General features: G+C 35.9%; 3 protein-coding genes across 5 annotated transcripts in view; 1 reads left to right on the forward strand and 2 right to left on the reverse strand.

The window, feature by feature from the left end:
• Positions 1 to 9082, reverse strand: part of LOC127854616 (carbohydrate deacetylase-like) — a 23448-nt gene extending 14366 nt beyond the window's left edge. The window contains exon 1 of the mRNA XM_052389683.1: positions 9001 to 9082. The gene's annotated coding sequence lies outside the window, so the exon portion shown is untranslated. The remainder of the gene's footprint in view (positions 1 to 9000) is intronic.
• Positions 9083 to 17621, forward strand: LOC127854637 (serine/threonine-protein phosphatase PGAM5, mitochondrial-like). Of its 2 annotated transcripts, none has more exons than XM_052389703.1 (5): positions 9083 to 9309; positions 10795 to 10976; positions 11844 to 12058; positions 13024 to 13157; positions 16446 to 17621. In XM_052389703.1, the coding sequence occupies exons 1-5, from the start codon at positions 9134 to 9136 to the stop codon at positions 16594 to 16596; spliced, it is 858 nt and encodes a 285-aa protein (XP_052245663.1). In that variant the 5' UTR covers positions 9083 to 9133; the 3' UTR covers positions 16597 to 17621. The 2 variants fall into 2 exon arrangements, with proteins under 2 accessions (XP_052245663.1, XP_052245670.1); XM_052389710.1 differs by having other exon boundaries at positions 13027 to 13157.
• Positions 17622 to 19207: 1586 nt separating this feature from the next.
• LOC127854510 (SWI/SNF-related matrix-associated actin-dependent regulator of chromatin subfamily B member 1-like) overlaps positions 19208 to 23713 on the reverse strand; it is a 34744-nt gene continuing 30238 nt past the window's right edge. For both annotated transcript variants that reach the window (XM_052389584.1, XM_052389577.1), the window contains exons 9-10: positions 21057 to 21188; positions 19208 to 20838 (exon numbers count right to left, since the gene is read on the reverse strand). In XM_052389584.1, the coding sequence (XP_052245544.1) occupies positions 20799 to 20838; positions 21057 to 21188 (172 nt within the window). In that variant the 3' untranslated portion in view covers positions 19208 to 20798. The remainder of the gene's footprint in view (positions 20839 to 21056; positions 21189 to 23713) is intronic.

Here is a 23713-nt window from a genome sequence, read left to right on the forward strand (position 1 = left end):
GGGGGGGGGGGATTCGGGCGCGTGGGGGATTGGGGGATGGTATGTACAGAGTCAATTGGGGTATGTCAGGTAAGAGTTGTTTTGTCAAAGTATCAATCAAATCTTATCATAAATAAAGTAGTTATGGCAATTTTAGCAAAATTTAATAACTTGTCCTTGAGAGTCAAGGTCATTCAAAGGTCAAGGTAAAATTCAACTTGCCAGGTACAGTACCCTCATGATAGCATGAAAGAATTTAAAGATTAAAAGCAATAGCCTTGATACTTTAGAAGTAAAGTGGATCTAAACACAAAATGTAACCATATATTCAAAGTTACTTAGTCAAAAAAGGGCCATAATTCCGTAAAAATGACAACCAGAGTTACCGGTATGCAACTTGTCCTTAACTGTCCCCTTATGATAGTTTGCGAGTGTTCCAAGTATGAAAGCAATATCTATGATACTTTAGGGGTAAAGTGGACCAAAACACAAAACTTAACCAAATTTTCTAAGTATAAAAAGGGCACATAATTCTGTCAAAATGCCAGTCAGAGTTACATAACTTTGCCTGCACAGTCCCCTTACGATAGTTAGTAAGTGTTGCAAGTATGAAAGCAATGGCTTTGATACTTTAGGAAAAAGGTGGACCTAAACACAAAACTTATCAAAATTTTCAATTTTCTAAGTATAAAAAGGGCACATAATTCCGTCAAAATGCCAGTCAGAGTTACATAACTTTGCCTGCACAGTCCCCTTACGATAGTTAGTAAGTGTTGCAAGTATGAAAGCAATGGCTTCGATACTTTAGGAAAAAATGGGACCTAAACACAAAACTTAACCAAATTTTTAATTTTCTAAGTTTAAAAAGGGAACATAATTCTGTCAAAATGCCAGTCAGAGTTACATAAATTTGCCTGCACAGTCCCCTTATGATAGTTAGTAAGTGTTGCAAGTATGAAAGCAATAGCTTTGATACTTAAGGAATAAAATGGACCTAAACACAAAACTTAACCAAAATTTTCAATTTTCTAAGTATAAAAAGGGCACATAATTCTGTCAAAATGAAAGCCAGAATTATCTAACTTTGCCTGCCCAGTTCCCTCATGATAGTAAGTAAATGTACCAAGTTTGAATGCAATAGCATTGATACTTTCTGAGAAAAGTGGACCTAAACGCAAAACTTAAACTGATGCCGACGCCGACGCCAAGGTGATGACAATAGCTCATAATTTTTTTTCAAAAAAAAGATGAGCTAAAAAACGGTGATTAGAAGACAATGCTTGTTTGCCTTCAACAATTTTCTAGGTAAACAGGGGGCATACTGGTAATTCTGCCAAATTGCAGGAAAGAGTTACAGAACTTGATCAGTGACCTCAAACAATGACCCGGTACACCAGTACAAATAAAAGTAAAAACATTGATATGACACTTGGGCAGTTACGTCTCACAAGGAAATTTGAAATTTCAATTGTATACCAGAAGCAGAAACAGTTAAATGGGGATGATGAACCTTTACCTTAACCCTTTGCATGCTGGGAAATTTGTTGTCTGCTAAAATGTTGTCTGCCGAATTTCTAAATTTAGCATTTTCTTCGATTTTTTTTTAAAGACTACTATCAGAATAGCAAACAGTTTGGATCCTGATGAGACGCCACATTGTGTGGCGTCTCATCTGGATCCTAACTGTTTGCAAAGGCCTTCAAAATTCGGTTCCAGCACTGAAAGAGTTCACAAATGTTCATAGTGCGAAGGGCATTATTCAAATAAATAGCATTTTGAGTTATAGAATTTGGTCACTGACCTGAAGCAATGACCCCTAAACATGTGTTTGAAGTTTGTCTTTCATACCTTCAGCGGAAACAGTTACCTACATGGAGATCTTGCACATTTACCTTAAGCAATTTTTTATGTTTAGTCTTCAAACGCTGTTCAGGGAATTCACTTTCTGTCTGGACTTGATTTGCATTAAGAAGATACTTCATGTATTAAATGGTCAATTTCATAAAAGCGGAAAGTGTACAGTCAACACATGTGCATCTGAATAAAACTTTACACACTTTAATAATATGCCATGTTTTTCTAGACCTCAGCTCATAGTGCTTTTTGTTTAAGGATCCAGTTTTGTCTGTGGATTGACAATATGCCTATAGTCCCCTCCACTGGAGCACCTTAGCGACCAAAAAGGCCATATTTGTAAGGATTTACTTTTTAAAATGCTGTAGAGAAAACAAATTGAAAAGAAGTTGTGTACAGACAAGTTTATTCAAAACAATTTTTCTAATGTCAGATACAGGCTAAGAAAACAATGTTTAACTAAAACCCTGTTCAAGGTATTATAATTATTGTCCATACCAGGTTTACATAAGGCAGAATATGTAGAACATCAACCAGTAATAACAAAGCATGCTGAACAATAGGCTGTTGGACATAACACATGTTAAATGTCACACCTACAAATTACAGGATTACTATGTGCAAATTAATAATAAGTAACATTTGCAGTTTCTTAAATGATGCTTTAGATTAACAAGTTAACAAGATTCCTTAACAAACATGTGTATATCATTTGCATACATGTTTGCAAACAACAATCTGCATAAATTGTTTTTAAGACAAACCGGTACATATCATTGTGTTACAAGGACAATACTTAAATGTACAATGGTACATTGAGACACATTGTAACATGGAAGCAAGCTATCTGTATGTTTTTATTTGGATTCGAGTGTAGTAGTCTTACTCTACCATTCCTCTGGCTATTTTGTTGATATGACAATCTGATGGAAGTGTTCAACATGTGGTTAACCAAAGGACAGAAATAAGCCTAATAATGGCATAACTATTCAAACATTTACCTGCCTGAAAAGACCTTTTACTATATTATACACACAAACTGACCCATTTTATACCTATCTATGTCTTTTCAAACTTTCAGGGTCATTAATGGGATCCCCTCCATCGTAACCAACATATTTCTTTCGATATTTGATACTGGGAACTTTTGTCGCTTGACCCGGAAACGCAGTTAATCCATCATGAATTTTGTCTGTTTCTGGATGAAAACGAATATAGTCCAAATTCATGTGCAAGTTCTTTGGTAAATCTAGTTTGGTAAGATCTTCCAGTCTGGATTTATCACCTACTTCAGTTTGGAAGTATTTGACCACATCTTCCACTGTCCTCATTTCATGCAGACTCATGTTGGAAACATCATGGTCCAACTCTAACATTGCCTTTGTGATCAACTGTAATACAACATTTAATATTTTGCACTGACATTGAAAAATAACAAGAGCTGTCAGAGGACAGCGCACTCGACTATTCAAGTGCTTGACAGTATAACTTAAGCCATCATGGAGAGGGGGGGGGGGGGTATAATGTGGGTGTGTGATCATTTAATAGATGATCTTTCAAAAATAAAAAAAAATAAAAAAAATTAGGGGAGGGGGGGTTCTGGGGGGGTAGGGGGGGCGTGGGGGATGGTTTGGGTGGAGTGCATTGTGGTATGTCAGGTAAGTGTTGTTTTGTCAAATTTTAACATAGATTTATCAATAATATGCATATTCTAAGTATAAAAGGGGCCATAATTCTGTCAAAATGCTTGATACAGTTGTCTGCTCTTGTTTATAGATTGGAGTCATGATGGTAAACAAGTATGCAATATATGAAAGCAATATGTCAAGGGACACAGGAAATATTCGGGGAAGTACGCAAACTTTAACATAGATTTATCAATAATATGCATATTCTAAGTATAAAAGGGGCCATAATTCTGTCAAAATGCTTGATACAGTTGTCTGCTCTTGTTTATAGGTTGGGGTCATGATGGTAAACAAGTATGCAAAATATGAAAGCAATATGTCAAGGGACATTGGAAATATTTGGGGTAGTACGCAAACTTTAACATTTGCACGCAAACGCCAACGGAAACGCCGACGCCGGGGTGAGTAGGAAAGCTCCACTATATATATTTCATATATAATAGTCGAGCTAAAAAGTGTGTAAAAACTATTCATTTTGCAAAACATAAAATATTTATAAAAGCTCAAATTTTAAAAAAGATCTTACTATTTCCAAACAAATACTTAAAATTCTTGTTGACATTTATATTTTGTTTAGATTAAAAACACGATCAAAAGATTCTTGCAGTAATCTCTAACACATTATAAATGGAAACAAAAGCTGTCACCATAGGATGACTTATGCCCCCTATAAACGCTTGATAGAAGTTATGAGCTTTTTTCTAAACCTAAACGCAGATTTCGAAACCTAAACGCGGACCCTTAGTTCAAGGTCAAGGTCACAGGGGTCAAAATTTGTGTGTGTTTGGAAAGGCCTTGTCCATATACACATGCATGCCAAATATGAAATTTCTATCTGAAGCGACATAGAGGTTATGAGCATTATCGAAACCTAAACGCAAAGTGTGACGGACAGACGAACGTGCGATCACTATATGCCCTCCTTCTGGGGCATAAAAATCTTATGTTTTTATAAGCAGAATGAGTAACATCCTAGATGGTGATATTTTCTAAATCTTCATACTAACATCAAACTTGTGCATTCTGTTTGTTAGAGGTGTGGCCATCCAGTTTTCAGAGGGTCCATATATTGCCTCAACTATTGCCTGTATCTGTGACTCCACATCACCTGCTGGTCGGTAAGGTCGCCGCTCTTCAATTCCTCTGTAAGAGACAAAGGCATGTTTTATTTACACCTTTTTTTATTTCTGCGTTAAATTTTGAGCCACATTTTGAGCTACCCTTCATACCTTAAAAAAAAGAACAAGGGCTGTTTGTAAAACATACATGCCCCCCATATGGGCTGTCAGTTGTAGTGGCAGCCATTGTGTGATTACGTTTTTTGTCACTGTTACCTTGACCTTTGACCTAGTGACCTGAAAATTAATAGGGGTCATCTGCCAGTCATGATCAATGTACCTATGAAGTTTCATGATCCTAGGCATAAGCATTCTTGAGTTATCATCCGGAAACCATTTTACTCTTTCGAGTCACTGTGACCTTGACCTTTGACCTATTGACCTGAAAATCTTTAGGGGTCATCTGCCAGTCATGATCAATGTCCCTATGAAGTTTCATGATCCTAGGCGTAAGCATTCTTGAGTTATCATCCGGCAACCATTTTACTGTTTCAAGTCACTGTGACCTTGACCTTTGACCTAGTGACCTGAAAATCAATAGGGGTCATCTGCCAATCATGATCAATGTACCTATGAAGTTTCATGATCCTAGGCGTAAGTATTGTTGAGTTATCATCCGGAAACCGTTTTACTATTTCGAGTCACTGTTACCTTGACCTTTGACCTAGGGACCTGAAAATCAATAGGGGTCATCTGCCAGTCATGATCAATGTACCTATGAAGTTTCATGAACCTAGGGGTAAGCGTTCTTGAGTTATCATCCGGAAACCATCTGGTGGGGACGAAGACCCAACAACACCAGTACATAATATAATCTGCAAATGTGGTCCTAAACTGCATCCAAGAACGAGTCACTGTGACCTTGACCTTTGACATAGTGACCTCAAAATCAATAGGGGTCATCTGCCAGTCATGATCAATGTACCTATGAAGTTTCATGATCCTAGGCGAAAGCGTTCTTAAGTTATCATCCGGAAACCATCTGGTGGGGACGGAGACCCCACGACACCAGTACATAATATAATCTGCAAATGTGGTCCTAAACTGCATCCAAGAACGAGTCACTGTGACCTTGACCTTTGACCTAGTGACCTCAAAATCAATAGGGTCATCTGCCAGTCATGATCAATGTACCTATGAAGTTTCATGATCCTAGGTGTAACCGTTTTTGAGTTATCATCCGGAAACCATCTGGTGGACGGACGGACATACGGACCGACCAACATGTGCAAAACAATATACCCCCTCTTCTTCGAAAGGGGGCATAAATATAAGTAATTAAATTAAGCAGTTTAACAAAGCATGCCTTAATTCTTACATTTTTGAGACCAAAACTAATGTTACAAGCTCTCCTTCTGAGCAGGTCAAGTTCAACACTTAACAATACAGGGCTGGCAGGCTTGTACATTTAGATCAATGAAACCCTAAAGACTTCAGTGAATTTATGATGCACGGGCTGGTCTGGAGCTACGCTGGTCATTTATGACACAAGACCCAATTTTGAATATTGCAAGGTTTACTGGTAAAGAGACTGACTGTCTTTTCTTCAGAGTTTGCATTGAATCCTCAGGCTGTGTCTCCACTTGCTGCACAACTTTCATGCTTTCACTCTTAATCTTCTCAATTTCCTTGGCTTTATTTAAAATCTTCAGTCGGCTAAGGAATCCCATATTGCAGCTGCATATCTGAAAGTATAAACTATGTACTGAAGTATCAAACACAATGCACATGTATTGAAACGGATATCTTTAAAACATAAGAAAAGATATATAGAGTAAAATTGCAATAATTGCACTTAAATGAAATGCCTGTGATATAAGTATGCAAAGAACAACCTGTAATCAACATTTACCTTCTGTTATATTTATTCTTGCCATGTCTTGTCGTTATTTGGCGATACAAAAGAAAAATAACCGATTTGAAATAACATGAAACCTATTTAAATGCACAAGTTAATAATGGCATTTTACTATTTATATTAAAGAGTGACATTTTATGCATATATTTGAGTGTTTTTAGTATCAATACAAGAGAAATTCGATCAACATATAAACAAGAAGATAAATCAGGCCAACTTTTGTACTAGCACTTATAAAAGGGTCATTTGTTATCTTGATAACTACTCCTTCTTGAGACTTTACACTGCATTGGTGAGGGCACTGGGGGTGAGGACACACCTGGAATTTGCTAATGCAGTTTGGCACCTATACCTCCGTAAGGCTATTAGGCGCATTGAACAGGTTTAAATGATAGCAATTAAAATTGTTCCCAGGGCCCTCAATCTATCAAATCTGCCGCCGAATTTCGGCGGCAGTCCCCCACCTGAAAAGTATACTTTTTTCCCCTTTTTGGTGAAAAACTTCCCCCTAAAAAAAAAAAAAAATTTTTTTTTTTTTTTTTTTTTTTTTTAAGAGAAAGATGTGTCTCATGATTATTATATCTCAATTCTATTTCAATTTAACCTTTTCAAACATACTAAATTATGAAAAATGCAATGAATATAGTGCAAACAGGTACAAATGAAATAATGAGAGAGTAAGTAAAAAATTCCCCAAAAAAGGGAAACGCCGCGAAAATTCCCCCTCCTAAGGGCTGCGGACCCCTTCCCCCAAAGTAGTGTGAGGGCCCTGGTTCCAAACTTAAGAGTTCTGCCATATCATACCAGACCAGACTAAAACTACTCAAAGAACTTAAACTACTAACACTAGCACACAGAAGACTACAAGCAATATGATTCAGTCAGTGCTCCAGCTAGGCCTAAATCGAAGGGCGCCGCGCCCTGCCCTCCCGAACCTCCGCCCTGCCCCCCCGAACCTCCGCCCTGCCCCCCCCCCCCCCTCAAAAAAAAAAAAAAAAAAAAAATTTTTTTTTTTTTTTTTTTTTACATATGATAATTCATAAATCTCTTATTACATTGTAATTAGTTTAATCCTCATTGTAGACATTATATTTGAATGGTTTAATAAAAATGGGAATAATACAATTATTTATAACATATAAATTAACATGCAAATAAAAGCATTCCAGAAACACCCGCGCGCTCGAACGTGCCCTTTTCACAAAATACTGCGCGTCGAAAGTGCCCTTTTCACAAAATACTGCGCGTCGAAAGTGCCCTTTTCACAAAAAAGCCACCCTGCCCTTTTCAAATTCTAGCTGGAGCACTGTAATCAGACATTTAGGCTTGTGAATGACCTTGCCCTTTTGAAAAAAAAAATACAACTGCAAATTTCATCAAAAGAGGACACTCCTTGAAACTTGAAAAATCAAGAGGTGCACTTTCATGCTCACTGAACCAATTCTCCTACAGTGTAATTAGGAACAGTTTACCCTGAAGATGTTGTGGATGCAGAAAACCTGAATGATTTAAAAAAACACAAGTCTTGGATAAACACTTTTTTTCAATTTTTTACAGTCTAATAATAATAAATACTGTGATTGATTGTGTTGATAGTGTGCAACAGCCATCTTGAAAATCGGTTCTTGTTTAGCCGTATATTCTGATATTCTGATCCAATTTCAAGATTTGCATACTATAAATAGCCTTAAAACTTACATTGCAGAGGTGAATTTCTTGTGAAAAAATGTCAGGAACACTATATGAATAAATTCATAACAGAGAAAACATTTTATAAGAGTTCTGATGAATTACAATATTGACCTGTTTTTGTTGCATTTTTTATCAGCGAACGATGGTGACCTGTTCAAAACTTTTTTCCGTAACGACTGCATCATTTGGGAGTGTTATATCACATGATTTCACGCCATCTCTAATTCCCTATAGCCATGACTCAAAAAGAACCCATGACTCAACAAGAACCTACCATATTTCCTACCGTAACCCAAATTCGACGACACCTAAATTCGACAATGTTCTATTTGTATCGATTAAATGGATGATTATTGTCTTGGAATCATTTCAAAGTAATACAGCAGAGTTTAAAATTATTATTTTGTGCTATTAAACATTTCATTCATTATTTGCTAAATATTGCTTCATGTAACCGTTACATCGTGGAATTTGGGTCACACTGGGATATTTAATTTTTGAGATAAAATAAGGCCGTAATAAAATGGGATAAAATGTTAAAACATATATGTCTACAATGTGCGTATTTAATTTTAAAATAATGTTGCTTTATAACTCCAATGTCAGGGTCGTAATTTTTCAAAACAAACCATGTTGTTTAAATAACAAAATTTTCAATAATTTTAATTTTTGTTGACATTTCTTTCCCCACCCACTACACATTGGTACAAGAAAATGTAACACTCTGTGCCATACAATGTGATCTGGAAGGTTATCATAACAGCTATATATTGAAGTTTAACAATACAATTCAAATACTTGTAATTGTTACCTTAATATTAGCTAATTTACTTAATTTTAAAAGAGCAACATTTCTTTGCATGGAGGCCGCCATGTTGATTCATTCGGATTGCTTCAAATGTTTATCAAACACATGCATGTACATGTAGACAGAAGCTGGAAGCATGAAGAAGTTTTTTGAAAAATGTTACAAAATAACGAAAGTATATGGACTGACAGTTGCGGGTGCTGTTGCAGTTGTTGGAATTATTATTTATGACAGGGCTAGGCAACAACCAGTGTATTCTTCTTGGACGACAAATTATGATCCAAGTGTGAAATGGGATTACAATTGGGACAGGTACCATGCATTAAAGGGGCCTTTTAACAGATTTTGGCATGTATTGAAGTTTGTCATTAAATGCTTTATATTGATAAATGTAAACATTTGATGTCAAAAGCTCCAGTAAAAAACAAGAACAACATTACAGAAAGACAAAAATTAACCCTCAACTCAAGGGCTCGAACCACTGACCCCTGGAGTAAAAGTCTATCACTTAGACCACTCGGCCATCCGTGCTCAGACAATAAGTGATGTATTTTATACTCTATATAAGCGATATATCACATAATATAACGACAATAACAGAACTCTCCAAATTATTCAATTGTTCGCGTTGCAACGCTTGATAATTTTCAGGTTTTTAAATCATCAAAAGATGCATATATTGGATATTTTAGAGTGTGGTAAATGTTCAGCATTACTATTTTCTCAAAAATATTATAACAACAACAAACATTTGCGAATCGGAAACATTTTTTTAAATTTTGTCAATTTACCAAACGTGAAATTTAATTGTCACACCAGTGCATACAACAGTGAAAATAAAATGTTTAGTACGTGCATATTATATAATCAACCCACGCAATTAAGCGCATCCAGTTTTACTCATGAGGTACCTTTTTATATATCTTTTAGTTTACTCCCAATCCTTTAAAAAGGGCGCTATGCAGCAAGGCAATCCTTGATTTAATTAACTGTTGTGTAGGCAACCAGCAATGTCAGAATCATACCCATGTGAGACAAATGAGCATCGACCTCCCGCTCTGTAGATGAATGTCCATGGAGACTCAGTTTTTCATAGTCATAGGCACAATGTGATGTTGTGTTGATTGTTACCTTCATACAAGAATGTTCATATATGAGATTAACACTCTGTTCAAGTACATATGTATTGGAAACACCCAACCTGTGTACACCCTAACCCACATCATTCTATAAAAAAAAATCTCGAATTTTTGTTGGTAGCTTTGACACTTGAGAATAACATGTTTAGTTTGAGCTTCAATATCGATAATGTATTTGCCTTTTAGTCTGTAATGTATTGTTTGAAACCCTTTCATTAAAATAACAACTCATTCTAAATCAATTTGGAGATTTAAAAGGAGCATCTCAGGGATAATTTTGGGTTAATCCTTATCAAAAGTTGTACTTCAATCCTTTAAATTAGTTAAGTTTAAACCTATTTATTTTAGCTCGATTGCTGTTAAAGTACTTCTTACTTACCAGTCATCAAAATGCTCTCAAGTCTGTTTTCTGGGCTTAGAACCAGTACTTGGTGTCTTTTTGGGGACATCTCAAGAATGCTCCCACAGTGGGGATCAAACCCGTGACCTCCCGGTTGCTAGGCGCACACCATATCCATTACACCATGGCGACCATAGTACATTAACGCCTATTATTCCTGTACATTTTGAATCAATATGGGTTTAAGATATAAAAATACAAATAAACAAAAACTATGTTTTTTAGGTTGTTTAATGGCTCATAATTCTATTTTCTCAGAAGACAACCTGATAACCTTGTGAAACCATTAAAAGAATCCGCTACAGATGAGGAGAAGCTGAAACATTTGGAAAAGGAAGAACAAAATGTTTCCAAGGCAACTCGTCACATCATTATGATACGCCATGGCCAGTACTTTGACACTGAAAAATTGGACAAAGATAGAAAACTTACAGAACTGGGTATGCCAATATTTTGTTCTTGTATCTTGTTGTACGATTAACTAGTTCATAATTATGCATTCAATATAAAATGGCATAGTATTTTGGTTTGCAACTGTCAGTTGGTTGGAAGACAACTTCGGCCCATCAACTCTTAAATCTTTCATTAACACGTTTATCAGTGTAAGTGTGAGTTATGGACTGTGATTTTCATTATTTCAAAGTCATTGGGACCTTCAACTGAAGCTTGAAATAGGAATAATGAAAGATAAGTTTCAGATTGCACTATATAACTGTATTTAATATTGACCATTAAAGGCTATTAATGAATACTGTATCCAATTTTCTGTATTCTTCAAGTAAAGTTGTTCTTTTTCATATTTTATTATCACCAAACTTTTTATTCTATCTGATAATCAAAAAACTTGATAAAGATACTCGAGTTTAAATTTTGCACAGAATTATTGGCCTTGATGTATTTAAATGGACTGGAACAGTTTTCACTCCCTTTGTTAAAGAGTTTCCATCCAAATTTGATTATTTATCTGCTATTGTTAAGATTACTTAAGCCTGGATGGGGCATAGCTGTTTAGAAGCAGCTCTTTTTTTAATAGAAGTGGCATTAAGAATTTAAATACTCATTGTATGAGGGAGGTTGGCAATTGTTGATGGTTGTGTTGACCTATTGACAGCAACATAATCTCTAAGACAAAATTACGAAAAAAAAAATGAAATAGGAATTACAAAGTATTGTATTTGTAATTGGTTGTGTTGATCTATTGATAGCAACATACTCTCTTAAACAAAATATAAAAAAAAATAATGAAAAAATGAAAGAGGAATTACAAAGTATTGTATTTGTAAGTCTTGTATTTTAATTTTTGTAAGGTCGTGAACAAGCTAACATGGTAGGGAAGCGTTTGGCAGAGCTGAATTACCCATATACTCAGCTTATATGTTCCACAATGACGCGTGCCCGGGAGACTGCGGACATCATTCACAAACACCTGCCAGATCTGGAGAGGAAGGAGACAGATTTGCTGCGGGAGGGTGCCCCCATACCCCCTGAACCCCCCTCTGGAAACTGGAAACCAGAGGCCGAAGTAGGTAACAGGGTTATGTTAGAGCATTTATATTCTACCATAAAGAAAGTATATGGAATTGCAATTACGCTTTTCAATGGAAATTTATATATATTAAAATTGATTGAAACCAAAGATCTTTTCTAATGTCCTTGACAAATTTTGTTCTGTTATCATTACTAAGTGAGAGTGACCTACTTGTTCACAGAATGGGGCGTGTTTTGAATTGTATCAAGAAATGGCTTCAATTGCAAGATTTTATCATTTGAATTGTAGTGCTCCATAATAAGAAGAAACACTTAAAAAAACACAAGATTGTAGCCATTCAGGCTGAAACTCGTATATTTTAGATTAAAAGTTTATTGCTCACCCGGAAATTCAGACTATTATACTTTGGAATGCGTTTAATAGTTAAAATATCTGATACATGTGATGAAACACAATTTGACAAATAAAACAACAACATAATTTAATCGAATTTCAAATAATAAATATTCACAAACAAAACTGTAAAGTAATCATGGCTTAAGTTTTATTTTACGCCTTGTTATTCTGGATTTTTTTTTAAATCTGTGACAAAAAGTTGTAACCGTCATTTTTACAACCTGTCAACAAGTCCTGTCCAAAGTAAATGTGATTGTTCAGTCGGGAAGTCAAGAATCACTTGTGAATTAAAGCAGATAGAAAAGTGATATGACCCACATACAACTATGAAGGAAACTAGTAAATCTGATACATATACAATGTAAAAACTAAGTCTAGCATACAAAAGGAGGATGAATTACATCTTAACGCAGAAGCATTTGTGAATGCTTAAATAATATAAATGTGATCATGCATCAATATCAGGTTGGCAACTGAAAAAGATTAAATGGAGGTAAACATAAAAGAACTAATAGTAGATCAATTACAACATACCTGCATTGACAATTAAATAAAGCAAAACTGGTGTGTCTTGTGTGCTCATCCATGAGAGTTTCTTTCAGCAGTTCTACAGTGATGGGGCCAGGATTGAAGCAGCATTCCGAAAGTTTTTCTATCGAGCTGGGGCGGACCAAGTAAATGACAGCTATGAAATAATGGTCTGCCACGCCAATGTGATCAGATACTTTGTTTGCAGGTTTGTTTCTCACTATCAGATAGAACAGTACAGGGCTATTTTTATCTCATTAGAAAGAGGCCCTAGCCTAGGAATTTGATACATAGCTAAAATGAGGATTGAAAAAGCTGACGAAAGTTTTTATTTAGGGCTTAACTGAATGATTTAAATAACATTTTTGATTGCAAGTAGGACTTAATTCAGACTCTGTTATATAAAATGATCAGCCACTGCAATAGTTGATTTTTAACATCACTAGAACAAAGAAAAGAACAACTTTAATTTATGTTACCCGATGTGTTTATGTTTAGCTTTTGTAATCCCCCTTTGTCTGTCTCTTGTCAGGAATTGTCAAACACTCTAGAGGCAACATTTGATATTAAATCTTTATCAAACTTAGTCGAAACATATGTGCAAATGAAATCTTAGCCGAGTCATGAAAATTGGTCAAAACATGTGTTCTAAATATATCTTGCCCAAGTTGAAAATGATTCTAGTTTGTTTCCAAACATGGCTGCCAGAGGGCTATAGTGAAACCTTGTTCGTATTCTATTGGCCACATTTATTTCCAATCTTCATGAAACTTGGTCCGAACATTTCTCCCAAGGAAAGCTTGTCAGAGTTCAAAACTGGGTCAGGGAGATCAAATCTAGGTCACTAGGTCAAAAACTAACAAACTGTTAACACATAATTTAGTCCAATTTTCCTGATACCAATCAAATTTCAGTCAAGATAAAAAATGGTTCAAGTCAAATGAAAACTGGGAAGTTTTCCGTATATGGCTATTGATAACCCTTGTTAACACTCTAAAGTCACAAATTAAGCTCAATAATCATGCAAAAATGCTAAGAAAATGTTTTCTAATGATATCATTGCCCAGTTCAAAAATACGTCAGGTTTGTAGAAAATCCGGGGTTAGGGAAGTTTACCTGATATAGCTGTACTCAAACCTAGTTAACTCATTTATAGTTACATTTTTAGCTCGACTATTATATATGAAATATATATAGTGGAGCTATCCTACTCACCCCGGCGTCGGCGTTGCCGTTCCTGTTCCCGTGTCTGTTGGCGTACGGTGCAAATGTTAAAGTTTGCGTACTACCCCAAATATTTTCAATGTCACTTGAAACATTGCTTTCATATTTTGCATACTTGTTTACCATCATGACCCCAACCTATAAACAAGAGCAGACAACTGTATCAAGCATTTTGACAGAATTATTGCCCCTTTTATACTTAGAATATGCCTATTATTGATAAATCTATGTTAAAGTTTGCGTACTATCCCAAATATTTCCTATGTCCCTTGACATATTGCTTTCATATTTTGCATACTTGTTTACCAACATGACCCTAACCTATAAACAAGAGCAGACAACTGTATCAAGCATTTTGACAGAATTATGGCCCCTTTTATACTTAGATAATTGAACATTTTGCTTAAATTGCCATTACTTCTTTATTTATGATCAGATTTTAATAATACTTTAACAAAACAACACTTACCTGAATACCACTATGGATTCCACCCAAACAATACCCCACGCCCCAACCCAGAATCCCTGCCCCATCACCCCCCCACAAATTTTTTTTTTTTCCTTTTTTTATTTTTGAAAGATCTAATAAATAACCCCACCCCACATTATACCCCCCTCTCAATCCCCCCAACCCCCCACCCCCAATTTTTTTTTTACCTTTTTTTTTTAAAGATCGTCTAATAAATGACCACAACCCACATTATACCCCCCTACCCCCCGAAATTTTTATTTTTTTATTTTTGAAAGATAGTCTCATAAATTATTGAATATGAACAATTTCCCCATCATGGCTTACGTTATACTGTCAAGCACTTAAATAGTTATGCACGCTGTCCTCTGACAGCTCTTGTTTACCATTCTGGTCCTTTGAAATATATGGATGGCATTGGTTGTGTTAGTTAAGCTTGTTATTTTGGTAAAACTGCAACCTTTTAACACACTATGAAGTTGATGACAACAATTAAAGTGATACTTTGAGAGCACAATGTTGACATTTTTATTGAAGATGATGATGAATTCAGAAACATTAACGACAACCAAAAATTCCTAGATGATGAATTCAGAAACATTAACGACAACCAAAAATTCCTAATGATATTGATTGCTCAAATAGCTCCATTACTTCAGATTGTTATTTTAATTTTGTTTCGAAAATGACATACCGATAATGTTGAATCCAGTAAAACAAGAACAGTTTTTGTTCAACTTATGTATCCTTTCATCCAATAATGCATGGTATATAAGAAGCTGTATTTGGATCCTCTATTTGATCTACAAATAATTCACAAGTGACCTAATCAATTTTGTATAGAAAGCCTTGTTAGCTCGAGACAACACTAGCAACTGGCTAATTGGGTTGTTTCCCATAAATAATATGTTCTGCATTGGAAATAATCCCAATTATAAAGTTTATCATTATGACATATTTATGTGCCTTAAATAAATATTTTTCATATTGTACTTTTTATTCTTCTGAAATCCGCCGTTTTTGATAAGTTAAGTTTCTTTAGGTCTCACCAGAGTCAGAGTGTATTAGGGCCCACGGACTTCTTGTTATATAAAAGAGTCCCATTTTCAGGATACTGGACTAGACTTGCTGCACCAGTCCTGCTCTGACTCATTTACTATGCTATATATTTGGTCGTAGAAAGGATTTGATTCCCTGCTCTAGCAACAAAATAAATATGAGCTTTTGTAGTCTTGCTTGGATCACGTTTATTTGTATAGATTTAGTCCTGGATTACCCATTAGGCAGAGAAGGCAACTGCCTACGGGCCCTACAACTTGCCCCATGAGACCATGATAAATTAATTTGTGTACTTCTTAGCCTAATCTAATGACTTGAAAAAATAAATTATGTTATATCAATGTTAAGTTCTGACATTGTCACATTTACCGGGTATGTCTTGCCTGCCTTTGCAGTGATAGGCCAATTGAAACTAGTGTAATCGACTGGGCACTGGCATTCTTGTAGGCACTTGGCTCTCTAGTGGCCGGGGGCATGGGCCCCAAATGTTTCACTGCCTATGTGCCTCCACGGTGCTAATCCTGCACTGTATACATTGTAAATGTTGTCTCCTGTATGTTGGACTTTGTAAACCTTGTTCTGTTCTGGCAATTGTTGACAATAATAGCCGTTTGATTCTTCAAATCTTAACATGGTTACAAGAGGTACAGAGTAAAACTGTGTGACATTGCAAATGTTTTAATATATCATCCCATGGAATGGTATGAGCGAAAGCTTAATATAATATATGTTATGCTGTTGCAGGGCTTTACAGTTTCCACCAGAAGCCTGGCTACGAATAAGTCTAAACCATGCAAGCATCACTTGGGTGTACATCCGTCCAAACGGACGAGTTGGAATCCGCACTCTGGGAGAAGCTGGGTTTATGCCTGCTAAAAAAGTATCAGTACTGTAATAATAAGAATCAAATGAACAGAGCCCTTGGAAAACTGGGCCTAATGCATGTGGATAAATTGTTGTCCCATATTAGCCTGTGCAGTACTTATCAAAAACGTCTTTTTCTACCTAGATTGGATTATAGTTTAAGAGACTTTCCATAATAGGATTTTTTTCCCCATGAAATCAGAAAATGTCTTCTGGGATGGCACTTGATGTATATGTATAAAGCCCAGTTTTATGAGAATGCAGCATCATTAGTCTAGTGTTCATTGCTCACCTTTGTATTTGAGTCTTGTTTAGATTTTGTAACATGTATTGTCAATCTCATTATAAAAAATGATAGAAAAAATTTCACTTTTTATTTCATTGCTCATTTCACGCAACAGACCATATCATGATTTCATGTTGAAGAAAGTTTGTGAAATGGTTGTTTTATGTTTCCTGAAGGATAATCAGTACCGATGTTTAAACTGTCTGTAATACTAGTATTTGATTACCAATAATTGTTCATTGCACAGTCCATTTGTCCATATGATGCTGAACCCTAACAACATGTTTGGTAATCAATAACATCCATACTGCTTGCTGTAAAAAATTAAAGATGTTATCTACGAACGATCTCAAAACATCCATATCTCATCAATTCATTTTGACCTTGACCTAATTTTAAATAAGAATAATTCGGAAGGCCCAATAATCCTCTTTGATTCATAAGTGGTGCATTCACATCAACAAACATCTCTCATGTGTCAGATTACAAATGTTACCATTTAAAATTCACTAACATGCTTGAATAGTTTGAATTACTGTTGTTTATGAAAATATGTATCTGTACTAGATTGAGTGAAAAGAACAAAAGAATATACTGCCACAGTGTCATTTTACTTGTGAAAAACCCAACAAATATAGGTAACAGTTAAATCATGTAGTTTATGCTCCAAAAAAGTTTGCAAGTATCAGGTGTATGTTTATAAATTTTACATAATATGGACTTATTGTTGCTGAAATGTTATTTGTGTAATAAATGCTGTTGTCACCAGACATTATTTCTGTTTCATTTTCAACATGATCTCAAACAGAGTTGTAAAAGAACATTAAATAATATGTTCAGCAAGACTATTGCCAAGCAATATGTCCTTGCCAGCTCCACCATTGTCAGAATTTTTTATTTGTTGCCACAGAATTTTTGACATAGGAACAAAATGAAATGACGTGCATTATGTCCATATTGCCATCTACGGTCCACTCTCGTTATCTCGAAGTAGGCAGGAACAAGAAAAAATATCGAAATAACGAGATTTCGAGATATCCGATTAGGCGTTTTCAAAGAAAAATGAGACGAAAATTTACCTTATTTTTAACGCCAAAATAACTGCTAAGTGGTCTAACTAAAGCTATCACCGTATGGCATAATACTCTCTACCTGATATATATGCGTTTTACGAGGCACAATTAATTTTGCTATTTAAATGCTTAAAATTACGTTTTTAAAGAATGATTACAGAATCGTATGAACACATGCGGATATAATTGTTCTAAACTGTCGAGTAAACATCCGGTAATGTTGCTATTTAAAGTTATGATGCAATTGACGTCCAATCAAGACGCTGGTTTTCTATCTGAACATCTAAATAACGTTCTGAAATACTGCACTGTACATTTGTAGTTTGAAATACAAAGTTCAATCGATTATTAGTACAGGAACAAATAAAAATGAAAAGCCAATTTGAGTCTTGTCTTTATTACTCAACATCTCCAGATCTAGATACAGGCTTGAAGAATTCAGTTATGCCCTTCTGCTTAGAACAGACACTGCAGAAATTGTCTCTGAACAATCAGTTCCACGGTGGAAGCCTTCCTTGGCTGTGTATTAATTGCAGTTCATTGATGTTAAAGTGGCAGTTAAAGTGACAGGCCTTACTCAAATGTTAATGGCTAACGACATTACACACGTGTGATCATTGATGCAATTAACGGATCAATTTCCTACCGCACAGTATCGGGAGCAGCCGGGCGAAGCGGGACGGTGAAGTATCAAAGAAAAAATTTCTCACCTTTTGCCAACCCTGGAACAGTTATTAGCACTTGGAAATAAACCACAGTAAATACATGAAAAATTGGGACTGGGGACAAAATTTTATATCGAGATATCGAATTATTCGACATAACGAAAATCGAGATATGCGATGTTTATTTACATAGATAAAAAAGGAAAAGTTGGGACATTGAGCTTACTTCGACATATCGAGATATCCAATGTCGAGATAACAAGAGTGGACTGTATCTATGTTTCAAGTTTCATGAAAAAATACAAGGCTTAATCTGCCATTCACCATATAAGCCAATGGCTACAAATTGACCTATTTGGCTTTTTGACGTAGGAACAAAATGAAATGACATGCATAATCTCCATATTGCCATCTATCCAGGTTTCAAGTTTTATGAAAAAATATGAAGAACTTTTAAAGTTATCGCAGGATCCAGAAAATGGGCACGGACTGACGGCAAACCATAAGTCCCCTCTGGTGAAACCCGTAGGGGACAATAAACCACCACTGATAGTTTAAGTGTAGAAGAAGTAACATACAATTATGCCACATCTTGTGCTTGTGATAAAAAGATGTACACTCTTACAACAATTTTATTATAATTGCACAGTGATGACATTATACATACATAAAAATAAACAACACATTCATGATTATAACTGTAGGTTCCTAATTTGTTGAGTAGCATTTTCACAGTTTTTAACAGTATTTCATTCTCATTTTGGCGGTCAGTTTCACTAACTCTCACTTTTCCTGGAATAGCTGGTTTACCACTACTAAGTGCATACACTTATTCCAGTAACAATTGCCCTACTTGAATCAGAAGTAGGAGCTTAATGACAGTAGAAAGGATCTCATCTGGGTGGGCCAGAGATCAAACCCGCGATCCTCCAATTTGAAGTCCAGTGCTATACAAACTGGGCTAATAGGCCTGGTCAACAATGTAATAAAAAACGAATAAAAAACGACCTTGATGTGTTCGTCTTTATGATTCATGAAATGACAACATAATGGAAATTCTACATATTAATAATCTGATTAATTTGTGTAATAAATCAAGATAAAGCATCATGTTTGGTTGTTCAATGTAACTACCACTCATCACCAGATCTTTGCCATATAAAAGATGACGAGTAATATATTATTTTTATGATCCATACTGTACTTTTAAGTTATTAAGAATCATTCCAACTGAATCCTCATCATTGGACATGCCAGCTACCCAATGAATGAGAATTATATGTAACAAAACCTTCATCATAAGCTTTACCATTTGAAGAGCATTAAATCTACCAAGCAACATGCACTTAGTCTCTACGGCTTTAAGCTCAATACCTTTGGTTTGTCTTCTTAACAATTTAAAAAAACTAAGTTGTAGAAGGACTGGTAATTTTTTAGTCTGCAGTTTCAAAGGCCTGTTAAGGTATGTAAGGGCTCGATATTAAAGAATGATGTATCTGCTAGTCTGACAGGACAAGAGAACAAAATCAAGTACTTTGTTATCTCTATATAACTAGCAAGAAATTCAGTTTAAAAAATCTAGTTATTTGGCTGGAATTTTCTTCAAAACAATCCTTATGACAGGTAAAAAATACAATGAAAAGGTATCCGCTGCCTATGTATTTATCTGTACCCTAATCTGTTAAATTGTGAATAAATTGTACAGTTAAATTCTTGATCAATTTAAACAGAGATGGACACTAGTGAGTTCAATTCACAACACTGTTATGGTCAGTTCCATAACTTTTTGTTTGAGTTTGTTTTATAAGTAAATTATTGACAACAGTTTACACTCTTTAAGATCTAGTAAATTTATTTTTTTCTGAACAGTTTAACAAATATATTCATGATGCATATTAAATGGTTGTTAAACTAATAATGCTTCATTAGCTGTTGTAATAAAATGATGAGCTATAATAAAGTCTTTTGATCCATTTAGAATGTCAGTCATTTTAAATCACTTTTTTGAGTGCTAATTATATTGGAAGATTTAGTGGCAACGTTAGGGGACACTCATACAACAACATTAACCCTGTCTTCTGCCCAAATTGCAGACAACATAACAATGTTCATGATAGCTCCTTTTTATTCTATAAAAGTAAGATCTATTCATCTTTATGGGTGAACACTTCTCGGAAGCTTGCGCATTTTGTAACCTCAAACCATCATGTTACCAAGTGGGTGCTGTGTTGGCCAGGCGACGCATACGTCTGAAAATAACAAAAAGCCTTAAATAAAATGATGAAGGAGAAGCAGGTAGAAACATAGCCAGTCTTTATACATGTGTAGTTGTGAATACATTGTGTTATCAGATTGAATTAAGAAAAAAAAAACACAGGCACACCTGCATGTAAATTAAGAAAGCACTCCAACAAAACTTAGTGATAATGATATGCAGCGACAATGATTATATGACTGGGCAACCAACCGTGTGTTTCTGTCTTGGTCTCGTATTTTTTTCTCCATTTCCTGGTCAGTGAGTATCTCCAGGAAGGGACACCAGTTATCTGCCTCGTTCTGACTCCTGATGGCAACTTCAACCACAGGCAGTGGAGTCTCACTGTAACAGAACAATGGGCTGCTTTATGTCATTGATACGCTCAGAAAACGGACATAAAGTATTGTCTCAGATAAGCCTGTGCAGATTGTTCGAGCAAATATGTAAAACACTTTATGCACATGAGTTAACTCCGGATTTTGGAGAGACAGGCTGAAATATTACATATTCATTATTACAACTGTAGCTTATGCCAAAAACTGATGAGGATGCAGTTTTTATGCCGCTACTTTCAGAGTGGCATATAAATTGCCCTTGCCCATGTATAAAGGCATTTGTAAACTAGAAATGGCGCTGCAGAGGCCGACGCGTATCCACACGCCGCATGTTTGACCCAGGGGCGCCCCAGGGTTGGAAAAGGGGCCATGCATAGTTGAGATTGACCGTATTCTCATAAGTGATGTTCAGCATCAATTTGAAGTAAATCATTGTAGGAATGAAGAAGTTAATGTACAATAACCTTAAAAAATGAGTGAAAATCTCTGACCCGGTCCCACCCAACCCCCATAACATTTGACCCTGGGGTCAGATCAAAATTCCAAATAGTGCATCGTTGCACATATGCTAATAGCTACCATGTGTGTAAGTTTCAAGGTTCTAGTGCTAACAGTGTATGAGGAAATAGTGGCCATGACCAGCCCAGGACGGACGGACAGACGGCGGATATAACCACATAATAGATTTCAAAATCTAAACGCGGACCCCAAGTTCAAGGTCAAATTTTATGCGCATGGAAAGGTCTTGTCCAGATACACATTCGTACCAAATATGAAAGCAATATCTGAAGGGACACAGACGTTATGAGCAGATTTCGATACCTGAACGCAGACCCCAAGTTAAAAAATTTCAAATCATGGTTGCAGATTTCGAAACCTGAACGCTGACCTCAAGTTCAAGGTCAAGGTTACAGGGGTCAACAATTTTATGCCCATGGAAAGATGTTGTCCAAATACACATGCATTCCAAATATAGAAGCAATATCTGAAGGGACACAGTAGTAATGAGCCTTTTTCGAATCGCGGTCGCAGATTAAAAAACCTGAACGCTGACCTCAAGGTCAAGGTCACAGGGGTCAATAATTGTATGCGCATGGAAAAGTGGTGTCCAGATGCACATGCATACCAAATATGAAAGCAATATCTGAACGGACACAGTAGTTATGAGTCTTTTTCGAATCGCGGTCGCAGATTTCGAAACCTGAACGCTGACCTCAAGTTCAAGGTCAAGGTCACAGGGGTAAACAAGAGCACAGCATAACGGGTGCCACCCTCGGCTGCGAAAGCTTGTAAGAATTAATTTTTTTCAGAGGTCACAATGACCTTGACCTTTGACCTAGTGACCCAAAAATGGGTGTGGCGTGTAGAACTCATTAAGGTGCATCTACATATGAAGTTTAAAAGTTGTAGGTGGAAGGACTTTGATTTGAGAGTCAATGTTAAAAACCTTTACAAACCTTTACATGGACGGCGGACAGGACGAGCTGGCTATGACAATACCTCGGGTTTTCTCCGAAAACAGCCGAGCTATAAATTGGATGCGCATGAAGAGGTGTTGTCTAGATACACATGCATACCAAATATGAAAGCAATATTTGAAGGGACACAGTAGCTATGAGCCTTTTTCGAATCGCGGTCGCAGGAAAATCTCTCACCCGGCCCCACCCCAACCCTCATAACTTTTGACCCAGGGGTCAGATCAAAATTCCAACACTTGCATCATTGCACATATGCTCATAGCTACCATGTGTGTAAGTTTCACGGTTTTAGTGCTAAAAGTGTAGGAGGAGATAGTGGCCAAGACGGACAGACAGATGGCAGAGATAACCACATAATCCCCACTTTTTGTCCGAAAAGCAATATTTCGGCTAGTTGTCGTTATATAAATAAAACGTAAAGGAAAATCCCCAACAATTGCCGCCCCAAAACCAGTATTTTTGTAATCACGCACCGTCAGTGCAGAAGCCATGTGTCCCCTCTCTATCTGCTCCGAGGTTGCCAATAGTGATGTGTCAATATCCCTTGTTAGGTGTCATAAACCAGGGGCCAGGGTAAACGTCATTGTGTTAATTATTTTATTGTTCTTTTCCGTAATTGCACTGTTGGTGTTTTGATTAAAGACAGGCTATTCTTTTTATTTTAATTGATCGCTTTAATTCAAAGGTAACTGCCACTTAAAACAATTTTGAGTAAATATATGCGTGAAAAACATTAATTTGATTGAACATATTTTTGTATTGTATTGGTTGTTGTGTGAACAGAACAATACTTTATTTCTTATTTATTACAGTCTTCCCATTTCAGGTTTTAAACATGTCCATCAGTAATAAAATATTAGTGTTGTGAATGTAATGTTAATGTTATTATTTCTCATATCACTTGTTAAACTCCATCGTTAAAATACATAAACATTTACTTTATTTTATGTTTTAATTAGCACGAGTTTTTGGAAAGAAAAAAATAACTGTTGAGATTTCTAGGTTGTCTTCTGCAGCATTGGACAAACTGATTTCATGACAAACTGAGAGTGAG

Source organism: Dreissena polymorpha, chromosome 1 (assembly GCF_020536995.1).
Source record: "Dreissena polymorpha isolate Duluth1 chromosome 1, UMN_Dpol_1.0, whole genome shotgun sequence".
Classification (NCBI taxonomy): domain Eukaryota; kingdom Metazoa; phylum Mollusca; class Bivalvia; order Myida; family Dreissenidae; genus Dreissena; species Dreissena polymorpha.